This window comes from Anoplopoma fimbria, chromosome 19 (genome assembly GCF_027596085.1).
Source record: "Anoplopoma fimbria isolate UVic2021 breed Golden Eagle Sablefish chromosome 19, Afim_UVic_2022, whole genome shotgun sequence".
Classification (NCBI taxonomy): domain Eukaryota; kingdom Metazoa; phylum Chordata; class Actinopteri; order Perciformes; family Anoplopomatidae; genus Anoplopoma; species Anoplopoma fimbria.
This window is the reverse complement of record NC_072467.1, coordinates 20,559,544-20,571,903: the sequence shown is the minus strand read 5'-3', so window position 1 is coordinate 20,571,903 and position 12,360 is coordinate 20,559,544. Positions and strand designations below refer to the sequence as shown.

General features: G+C 37.8%; 1 protein-coding gene across 1 annotated transcript in view; it reads right to left on the bottom strand.

The window, feature by feature from the left end:
• Positions 1-8,413: 8,413 nt before the first annotated feature.
• tmem117 (transmembrane protein 117) overlaps positions 8,414-12,360 on the bottom strand; it is a 42,093-nt gene continuing 38,146 nt past the window's right edge. The window contains exons 7-8 of the mRNA XM_054619600.1: positions 10,645-10,774; positions 8,414-9,075 (exon numbers count right to left, since the gene is read on the bottom strand). Of these exons, the coding sequence (XP_054475575.1) occupies positions 8,414-9,075; positions 10,645-10,774 (792 nt within the window). The remainder of the gene's footprint in view (positions 9,076-10,644; positions 10,775-12,360) is intronic.

The window sequence follows — 12,360 nt, the reverse complement described above, 5'->3', positions numbered from 1 at the left end:
CATTTATGAATTGTCTATATTATGTGGTGCTTTGTAGCATTTTGTTCCATTTCTCTTTTTTTTTTGTAATTTTTTCTTTCCAAGCTTGTTATTGTGTAATAGTGAAATAAAGTATTTCCATTTACATTTAATTATTGTGTTTGGCTCATGTATGAGTGTGTTTTCATTGTGCTTAAAGACAACATTCAGTTGCTAGTTTATTAGGTACACCTAGCCAAAACAGAGGCAGTGTAATACAACAATTCCTACCTTTATGAAGATTATAACTTCCGTGTTTCTATTATTTTGTCCACTCCATTTATATCAATGAGGGGTGGCTAAATAAATCCTCTCTGTATAAAGCAATACAGTTCAACAGCACCACAAACTACATCCTCCAAAATGATAAAGTTTAATTAACAAAAAACAGTCAAAAGCATAACTAATTGGTGTATCAGCCCTCATTTAATTGGCTAGATGTATGAATATTTGGCTCCGTGGTCTTGCACACAGTTTTAATCAGGTTCGGGGTTCTACTCTAGGGCTTGTGTTATAAAGGGTAAGTTGTAAATAATGGCTTTATTAAAGTTTAAAACACTGTTTAGGAACACTTTTATGAAGATAAAATATATGACGGATTATCAAAGCCAAAGTCTTTGTAAAAGATAAAATAGTTTCAAAGTTTAGAATCGACTTTACAAACACCAACATACTGTAATCAAGCCCTTAAAATGAGAATATTTTGCCGACAACACCATATTAATTTTCTTTCATTTATCTTGTATAATATGTGAATAAATATATTCTATATTTGTGTTACCTTAAAATGTAACACGGCATTCCATAGATGTACATTGCTCATTGTTTGTTGAGATAATCTTAAATGGTTAAATAAATGATCAGTCAACTCAACGTTATTATATTATATTTATAAAGGAATACAAGTGCAATATACGTGTAGCTTTTGTGGCCTGACTCTTTGTACAGTATGTTTATGAAACTAGTCACTGTTTGGTTACACAACCGAGAGAAAAACCTGGATTGGATGGGTCAATGGGCTAACTGCACATGTTAATAGGTTAACATAAACCTAGTGCTTTACATGTACCACCAGTAATATCACACTAGATTAAAAGTGTTTTGTTAAAACGGTTATCAATACTGCTGAGAGTTTGCCTTCCACTATCAGACACCAACAATCTGTAAATTAAATAAGTAAAATCAAATTTGTGGCTTTCATGGATCCAATACTAACAGTGTTGCTACATGATTTGGATTTTAAATTGGGCCCCTGGTGTTGAATACACTTCAACAAACGCATCTTCGGAGGCAGAGAAAGGGCCGTTGTAGCACACAGATTCCTCTCCTCCCTACTTTGTCCTGTGCCTCTGGAGATGGTAGTAATACTTGTATTGCAAAGGAGCACTTAAAGCTCCTAATATAATTATCTATCAGTTCACAGCTGCGGACAAATGAGTTCAGCCTTGAGATGGCTTTATTTCCCCGCGGAGCATCCTCTCCCATACTAACTGATTCTCTGACTCTACCTCGCAGCTGCTTACATTAACAAACACACAGCGTAACAGGGCCCATTTTTATTCCAACACACTCTCTGCTCAGTTGAGCATTTCTTCCCCCCACAAAAAACTTTCTACCTCAGGTTATCCTGATTCTAAACTCATCCCTGAGTTGAATGACAGGGCAGGGGACATGGGCAGTGGACGGTGGGCAGTTCACAGCGGCTGCTCTTGGGTTGGCAAGGGCACCATCTGGCCTGCTTTGGTCCAGTGGCTTCTAGCTGGTGGTGGCGTGGAGCCAGTGGGCACCTGAGTAGTGGTGGCACAGCAGGGCACACTGGTCCTCCAGCTGGCTCCTAAATGTCCAATTTTCCATGGCAGTGCTGAACCCTCTGCAACAGATGCCGGGACCCACAGGGAGTCCACTTCACTGCCTGTCCTATATTCACCGTTAATGACCACACATATCATTGTGATTGTGTCTGGTGAAGCAAGGCAACAGAGAAAAGTCAGTTTTACTTTAGTAGAGACTTTAAATGCATTAGCATGCAATACTGGTGTGCTTTATAGCAGTTTTTTCATTAAGTTTTCAGAGATCTTCCATTTATCAAATGGCTCTAATTGGTCTGTAAAATTCAGTGTGCTGTTAAAGAGATCTCTGTGGAGAAAAAGAGAGAGGGAACAGGATCGTGCTATCTCTTGGCAATTATCATCTATGCAGTAAGTATAGGAAAATTACATGAACAAGTATTTACTTGTAGAATATTTACCTCATATCGCAGTGTAAACTCTGAGCTTTTCTGTTTATTTGATTGACTTGAATGCACAAACATATAGCGCCTCAGCCAGTATAATAAGGGAAGTCACTTTGAATTGCCGTATTTGTCTGTATGAAAACAAACACACAGACAAGTACAAATGCTCTACAGTCCCACGGTGCCTATGGTTTTGTTTTCCGGATTTAAATGTGGCTGCAGCTAAACTAAGCAGGACGGCACTGGTTCTCTCCGTGTACATTTCTGTACTATTTGGCAAATGTTTTCATTAGTCCTCTTAAAATTAAAAGAACACCAAATCAAACTATCCGGCTGCTATAGCTGTATCCTCATATTACATCTGTAAACCATGTCTGTATCTAAAGATCGAAATGTGGTTTGCTCCATCACTTTGGTGAAGACTAAAATATCCCCAAAACTCCTGGATGGATTGCCATTTCATCATGAAGGGACATTCGTGGTTCCGAGATGATGACTCATCATGACTTTGTTGATCCCCTGACTTTTCCTGTAGGGCCACCAGGAGGTTGATATATTTGTTATGTGGTGTAATACGTCAACAACTATTTATGGCCCCCTCAGGATGAATTATAATAACTTGACCCAGTGCTTTTTTCATTTAGCACCATCAAGAAAAACATACCTTCAAAATGAATGACCATGCCATCAGCCTCAGATGAACTTTGTGTTTGGTGCTAATTACAAAATCTTTTACAAGCAGTTTTGTTGGAGCATACTCCGACCCATATTGTTTCAATTTATATCATACTCGGAATGAGAGAGATTTATCAGAATAAAAAACATGATTATTTATCAGTGGAGGAATCTGAACTTATGAAAGGCCTCATTTAACCAATTTCCGATTATTTTTACAATTTACATAAAGAAGAAAAATAAGTAGTTTGCCGGGGGAGACTGTGAGATACAGATAAAAGTGAGTGAGTCGGCCTTGAGTTATATTATTATATTATATTGTTATATTATGATATTTCAAACTACATTTTTCTTTTGTTTCCCTTAATTGGCCGAGCATTTCGACTTGCTGCAATGTGTTTTTTTTATTACTTCAGAGTCCTACATCAAGGTTTCCAAAGTCAAGAATGAACTTAAATGAGCACAAAAATATTAAGATATTTTTTGCAATTGTACAGCAGATCTCTATTCTGATTTTGTGAGTCCTACACATTTTATGAGTCCAACATCCTTCTTTTTTATTTAACAGTGGTTTCTATCACTGTCTGCTACAAAGCATTACAGCACTGCAACATTCATTTCTATATTCTTATTCTCTCTTGATTTGACTGAAGAACAATTAGAATAAACCCAAATCCCCTTTCCCCCATAGAAGAATATTAAGGCAGACATCATTATCACAAACCCATGTCTGGGGATTCAGTCCTCCAAATGAATTGTTGGATATATTGAGAAATATATCCATATATATAACCATATGTTCCTCTGTTCAGTTTATCAGAAACCTGCAGAAGAAATTTGAGAGTAATTCTGTTTCCCTTGTGGCCACTGGGGACAGAAACCACCTTGGGCTCGGTAAAAAGGACTGAGGGGTAAACCTGCTAGCTGGCTGGGACTGACTGCACGATAAATTTCACAGGGTCTCCCAGAGTCATGGAGCTGTCAGCACAGACTGATGGGCCATGCCAGGACATGATACACTGATCTAATTGGAGAATAGCTCAAAGACACTAGAGGAGATTCCAGTTGATCTGTAGCTGTGACTCGCCTCCTCTCGGGGTCTTTTTTGGTTTATATTTAGCTGTAGAGCAGTTGAATTTTTCAAACCTAGTTCTTTTGTCTTTTTTGTTTTGGTACTAGAAGACATGCAAACAGAGCAACTTGTAAATAATGAGCAATGTTTCAAAAAGGCGTCCAGAAAGCCTCTTTTGATTAAAAGCCAAATGCAATCAATCAAGAATGCTCTTAACAAAAAATGCATTCACTGCATTAAGGAGGTAGTCAATACACTGTTAACACAACATGGGCACAAGGCCTCAATAACCCACAAACATGTTTGAAACTCGTTTTTGATGTGTTCTTTCAATTATTGCATGGTCCTCCAAAAATCAATACCTCATCTCTCAGCCCAATGGCAGACTTAGAAGAGGCCTCAGTCAAATAGCTTACGCTCTCTGACAATGAAATATACTTTCGGAGAAAAACAACAAGCAGCTGACCTCAGATGTTCAGCTGCGTGGTTTTAACACGGTCGGTGTTGTTTCATGAAATAACATGCAAAGCTTGTCTTTGATAGCTAACTCCTCTGGATATTAACTTTAAAGGGAAGTAATATCTACTTGCAGCCTCTTTTCATAAATATCATATAGTACGTACTATGACTATTTTATGACATTTAAAGATAAAATATATATATAATATACATTATACATTTTATGACATTATATGATACATTAAACAATTACTTTTTTAACCAACATTATATGTCATTCTATACTATTCATTTTTATGTTTTGAATTAGATTTTCATGACTTACTATACTACATCTTCTTTTGAATATTTTGGAAGTGATACTATACCACACACTATGATTTTTTAATAACTTTTTGATTTCATACTATACTATGGTTCTTATAATCTTTTGACGACATTACATACTATGCCTTGTTAGGACATTTTTATGAAATATCAAACTGTGACTTTTTTGCTGACATACTATACTATGATTTTTTATTACTTGTTATGGCATTTTATGATTTATGACTTTTTTATAGCATTTCTAATGACATATTACAATATTACTTTCTATGAAAAACTATGTGACCTTTTTATTACTTTTTATGACATTTTATACTATGACTTTTTAGATTACTCTTACTCTTGACTTTTTGTGAAGTTCAATACCATACATTTTGTATCATATTAGCCTAGCAGGTTTAATATTTTCCAACACCTAGTTTTGCATGTAAGCATGCTAACACTTGCTAATTAGCTATGAATATAAAGTACAACTGAAAATGCAACCCTGTGTCGTACACTGACAATTAATGAACCTTGAATTTGAAATTGACAGTGATTAAGCAAACTAATTTATGTTAAGGCAGTCCACTCACCTCAAAAAGGCAAAACAAAGCATATTGATTTATACCTCATTACACGCATTATTACAAATGTTAACCTCAAGGTGGCGCTACAGTAAAAGTTAGGGGATCAACAACATTAAAAGTAGTCCTTTAGGTAATGTGATCTATCTTCACTAAATTGTAATATTTGTTGGAATACTAACTGACAGACAGACGATTCTATGCACAGAGGTATGCGTTTAGCATGGCTAACATAGGAATATATTTGAAGTACCTTAAAAATAACGACAACAACAGTCATTTTCTGTAGAAGAGCATTTTCCCTCTTGTGTTAATATGAATTATCCAACAACCCCTTAGATTCTTTCAACAACACCTTGGAGGGTTTCCAACCCTGGTGTGAGAATCACTGCCTTAAACTAATTCTCATCTTTCCTTCCTCAGACATTTTCAATCCAATCTATAACTCATTTACACGAATACATGTCCTGTAAGCAAATCCTGTCGAAGAAATATAACACATAACAAATTCAAATTGTTTCCCCCTAGCATAAATCAAACAGCGGACAGGCCCAGAGCAAGGCTCATACTAATCTGAGCCTGGTGTCGTGTGTACGCAGACTACATTTTCAAGTGTCCTTGTGAAGATAGTATCATTATTTCTCATATTGCCCATATTAATTGGGTCAGCAGCTGCAAGAAGCTTGACCTGTGCTGTTGCTTGGCAACGATTTCCAAAGAATACTGAAAAATGTGAACTAGAACTTTTCTCGCTAAATCGATTAGCAACTTTGCTCTGATAATTATTGGATCTCACAAAGTGGTCAAAAGAAAATAAGAGTGTGAATGTATTGATTTATTGGTAACACAAGGTTCAACAGACATACAGCACACTGAGCAAACACCGAAAGGAGATTTCCTGTGCCTTAAGGAAAAAGCACAAACACACAGGAACTGAAGGAAGTGTCAGTTTTGCAACAAAATTCAATGAAATCAGTTTGAACAACAAATGATGAAACCCTCACTTTTAACCTAAACACATCACATTACAAACACTTAAGAGCCTCTTCAAGTCCAGAGAGGTTCTGCCCTTTGGTGAGACACTTACATCTAATGACCTCATTGAGCTGTAATGTATAAAAGGATAATTACAGAACCAATTATGCTGAAATGCATTGACCTCTTCACAGAATGGCCTTTGTCAAAAACAAGTTTAGTAGTACATGTACGCACTCCGGCAGCCTCCAGTGCACACATGCACACATTCACACACTCAACATGCACTATTAAGTATAAAACATCCTTTACAGACACAAAAAGACAACTCTGCTTACACAATGTACACACACGCACACACACACACAGGGAATTCCTGTAAAGAGTCCGGAGTGTACCACCAGAATAATTATTAGGTTTTACGGCTTTATATGTATAAAATCAATTAATAAATTAATACATAAAATACATTCTTTAAATACATTTTGTAATTACATAATTTAATTGAATGTATAATTTAAAGACAGAATAAAAAATAAATAATTGGCAAATGTTGATGGTATTTTAATCACTATTATTTTACTTAAGTAAATAAATATATAAATGCCGGCAAATGTAATGACATTTTTGGAAAAAGCCCTCTTGTTAAATGTATTTATCTATTATAATTAAACACTGCAAACGCATGTAAATATTCTGGTAACACCCCCAGGCTACATATACTTATAATAATGTAATTAGTTTGTTATGGAGCAAAGGATGTGGTTGATACTTTTTGGGGAAATCATTTCCAGGAAATGTTAGTACATTACAGTCCATTATAATGCAGAGTGATGCAAGAACACATAATATCATTCCACTCTGTCATTCATGAATATAGCTTTGTTAAATTTGCATAACATCTAATGCAGCAATATTTATCCCCAAAACTGTATTATTTGGTATCGTTGGTCCAATTTATATGCAAAGTACTTACTGAAATGTGCCAAACTTATACAAACAGTACAGTTAGTTAATGTAGTAATAAATGAGTTAGTATTTGCACTTCACAGAGAAATAACAAAGAGCATACTGTTTTGGACCTAAAGCTCCAAATACTGTATATGTATTTTAAAGAGACTTTGGCAGTGGACACTTTCAAAGCCAGTGTATAAGCATGTTTTAGTTGATGTTTAAACATCAGGGATTTCTTTTAACACCAGGATAATGTTTCAAATAAATACTTTTTCATGCATTCAACATGACTGCAAAACTATTTCTTAAAACTTTCAAGGTTTATCTAGACATAAAGAAGCCCTGAGCTTTGGAGCAGAAGCCTCCCATGCACTTCAATGGCATGTTTATACCAAGGGCAAAACCCCCTTTCTGACTCTGTTGGTATTCAGTCCAAGTGCAGAAGCCACATAAGCAATGATGAAGTGGCTTATTGGTTAGCTATTTGATCTTAGCTGATTGCATTTTATTATATCTGCAACAAATATCAAGTAATGGCCTATAAATAAGTCATCAAAGAACATTGACGTTCATTATCATGTAATTTAAACAAGAAGTGAGAGTAAAAGTGACGTCACACGCGAATAAATTAAGATGAGAAAGTCTTATGATCAATTGAGGTAACAATTGTCTGTATGACATGAAAGCATATATAAGACATCACTATAGTAGACTGTAACTAGGACATCTTCAATTTTGTTGCTTATAGTATTATATACTGAATGTTTCTGAAGATATGACATATCAAGGCACTAGTGTAGCAGTGATAAGCAATAAAATCAACTTGACTGCAGTGTTAAGACTGCAGAAATACTCCTCTGATATAGGCACCAAAATAGTATCCTGTGACAAAAATTTAATTATGAAAATGCAAAATCCGACGGAGCACCATGTCAATTAAAAGTTTGCATTCTGTTTTAAAAGATGTTTGTTATCAGAATTGGTGCTGTGTCAGAGGTTTTTAAGAAAGAGTGTTTTACAAAAATATATTCAAACAAATGCAACTGCCGAAGAAAAGCGACGATTTTAGATCTTGAGCTTTCATTTTCAACCTGTCCACAGTTATGTAGCTCAATGTTTCAGGAGTTCATAAGGTCAGGGAGAGAGCTTATTGACATCGAAAGAGACAACTGGTTCCTCCTGCTCTGCGCTGTCGATCACAATGCTCGGATGTGTCTCTTGGGTTTCCATGGAAATGGTCGAGTGCGTAGAGGGCGTCGCTCCAAAGTGTGGCCCGTCCACCGAGAGAAGCATTGGCGTTCCCGCTCGTTTCAGACTCTCGCTCATGTTCATTTGCACCTCCTCCGGCGTCACACCCATCTCCTTGCTGTGCTCCGACGGCGACTTCCTCTTTATCCTCTCGTACGTCTTGTCTTGGTTTTCAGTGAAGGTCTCGCTGTCCTGAAATCGCCCAAAATACCAAATGAAGAAGCCGAAGAGGACAAACGCCGCCAGGCTTGGGATGAAGGCCAGGCACTTGACGTCGAGGCTGGCTCCGGTGAAGCGGCTGTGGAGGAACATGTCCCGCTCCACGTAGGTCAAGTTGCTGTCGGGGTTGATGTTGGTGGAGCGCCACGCGTAGGTGAGAGTGCTGCGGTTGAAGAAGCGGAGTGTTTCCGGCTCCTCCACTGTGAAGATCTTCTCACCGGGCCCGATGTACTGACCGTACTCGTAGGGCTGGTAGAAGATCTGGTTCTTCCACATGTTGAGGTCCAAAATCAGCACCAGGAAGATGATCCCGTAGTTGAACCACTTACCTGTAAAGAGACAAGTGATTTCTGTTAGACTAAAAAAAGGCTATCTTTGACAGGGAAGCATAGAAAAAACATGCATTCACTGTACACATAAAGTGGCCCTATTATGCTTTTCCACTTTTCCCCTCTTCTTTAGTGTGTTATATATATTTTTGTACATGTAAAAGGTCCGTAGAGTGTAAAACCTGAAGTACACGCCTAAAAGGAGTTACCCTCCCCCTCAGGAGCTCCTGAGCTCCTGAAATGGCTCCATTGAATTCTCTCCTTCACTTCCGTAACTTTATGAGGTCACAATGTTACGGAAGTGACATAAAACTGGCCCTCAAACAACAAAAGAGAGAGATGGAGCTGAAACGCCAGAGAAAGAGTTTGTTGAAATGTGAAACGTTGACCAATCACAACAGAGCTGGCTAGCTGACCAATCAGAACAGACTTTGCTTTCTGGAGGGAGGAGCAAGCGCTACAATGGAGCATTTCAGAGAGAGGGTGAGAAGAGGTGCTGTAGGACAGCCAGGATGAGAAAAACAAGGCGGATTTTGAGCATTAATGCATGTTAACATGTTGTAACTGTAACTTGAGATAAAAATATGCACCCGGAAAATAGCATAATAGGGCCTGTTTAACACACAGGCAGATTGATGTACAACGCATTCCTCCTCCAAACAAGATTTAGAGGGCAGAGTCAGACAGATAGATATGCTGTCACCTTCGTTTGTCATTAATCCCTCTCCCTTTGCATATAGCTCATGCATTGAAACACAGATCCATTTGCAGGTGCTACTCCCTCAACAGTATCTTCTAACAAGATCACTACATTACCATGAGACAGCCATCTACCCAGGTTGACTGATAGCAGGCAGATGTCTCCCCGTGGTATACGTGACACCTCTCTCCTTCCTTTCCCCCTGAGATATGCTGTTAATAAGCTTTTAGTTAAACCAATCACGTCGCGCCGGAGCCATCTCCATATCGCTTAATGGATATGCAATGCATTAGGGTTAACAACCTTTCGCGAATCACTGAACGTTTGAACAGCTTAACATTTAGCACAGGAACATTGGTTTTTGCCTTCTCTTTATGGTTGTGAAGTCGGCGTGTGCACGCAGCGGAACAAAATGGAGAAAACCGGGAGGACAGTTTCGAATGGGAAATACACTCGTTTTCCGAGAACATTAAGACACGGAGATGAGCGATGAGCGATGAGTCTCACATGGCAGGGAGGAACACGAGGAACAGGAAAAAAAACGCAGTTGCAGCGGTGGAGCCACCTGTGTGCCAGATCAGCTACACATGTATTATAAATGGCTGCTGTGGTTTAACCATCAAACTGTTTCCCCTACGGAGGAAAATGGAAAAGTAGAGCAGGGAAAGCATTTTTGGTACAATACAATTGAAAACCAGGCCAATATATAAGAAAATCTTCCCTTTTGATTTCTTTTTGCTATTTAATCAGTCTGTGAAAATGGTTGTTAATTGACATTAAGTTAAAAACTAGCTAAAGGTCCTTCTCATGAACCAATGAGATGAGGCCGTTGTTTTGTATGCAGCCGCCGTGCACATGTCCGCCTGTACCTGTGATGTGAATGTGGTACTCCTCTTTAAAGATACTCTTGCAGACAGGAAGCTTGACCTTGACATGCGTTGTTGACATTCCTGGTAGATTCATATCCAGGTCACCCATGAAGTGAGGGAACTCCCAGTCCTGAAACAAACACACACACACACACACACACAGGCATATAAATGTGTATTGTGACTGTGATCATGTAGCCTCAGCTGTATAAAAATGAACGGATTTAAATAACCACACTGCCGTGACAAATATCAGCCATTTATCATGCTTTATTGGGTGTTGAACACTGAACTTTCTCATATTGGCTGATATTTAGTCTCTGTGGAGTATCTTCATGCACTGACTGGAGGTCAAACATGCCAGCTGCTGTAGACTGTAGACCACACTGTTTGTTTACAGGCTTGTAGAGTGTACTAATGTGCCCTGGGAATTCAACTTGTTAAAACACATCAACAGGCACCCCAAACTGACATTTAGAGGCTGCCCATGCCCTGCGGTGTCACTGAGCTCTGTTTGCTAGTATGTGGTTATATGTGGTGGCCAGTGGCAGTAACTACTCTTGATGAGGTATCCAAAAAAATAGAGAAGTTAAAATAAAAAAAAGAAATACATTTTTACAGATGGCAGGACAATTTAGAGAGCATTTCTTTCTCAAAATGTGTGTCCTGTGAGAACCATCTATTTCCAAAACAATAATGTTTACATATGTTACAATGTTCACATTGCATAAAGGAACAGTTAACCCTTTAGTTTATCTGAAAAATCACCAAAATTTGGAGATATGTGTATGCGTGATGAAATGTAAAAACACGTGCTTCAGTTAATGTGTGTTAAGTAAATGAATAATGTATGTACCGTCTTAAATTGTTTCCCAAAATACTGGCTTGCAAATCCTCTGGAGCCTGTTATTGACTTTGTAACATCTGATATTAGAAATAGTTCCTTCAATAAAAAAGTAAAATGTCTTATATTAAAAATTCCATAATTGCTTATTTGTATAGTGACTAAACTGCTGCTGTTAGAAGTGCAATACGTATATTTATAAATCTACATAAAGTCATGTAACTGTATTTAGTGACTTTGCGTTATGAAAATGTGTTATTAAAATGTGTTATTAAAATGGCACTGTTGAAACTAACTAAAATCACACAAAGACTGGCAAAGAAAACTGAGCTGAATTAATCATCTTGCAAATTAGCTTTTATCCTCTCTATTAGAGACAAAAACACGTAGTAAACCTAATTTCAGCCTTTTTTTTAAAACTCCATTTCCCTTCGGTTCCCGTTATTTGCACAGAGCTTTCTGAATGACATTACCACATGTCTACATTCGCTGTATCCTCATGTGATCCAAAGTCTCCCATGCCACTATCTATGAGCAGCATAACAGCTTGGTGATGGCCCCCTGGATATTAATTAAGTCCTCCACTCCTCTTCCATATCTGCAGTATCTGTTGCTAAAGCACTAACAGGCATGGCATTTAAGCCACGCAGCTCCCTCCCATACAATAATGAGTCTCTGCTAAAACATATATAGTAAGAGTATACTAGTAGGCATATCATCCACATATGTTAATGTGTATATTCATATGCAAAGGACATAGAAAGCTGACATTCAGCTGGGAAAAACAGTTCAATTATACACAAAACTATCGAAATAGTAAAACCCAGCTTGGAGGCAAATCCAGACAGGTCATTAATTGGGGTATTAATTAG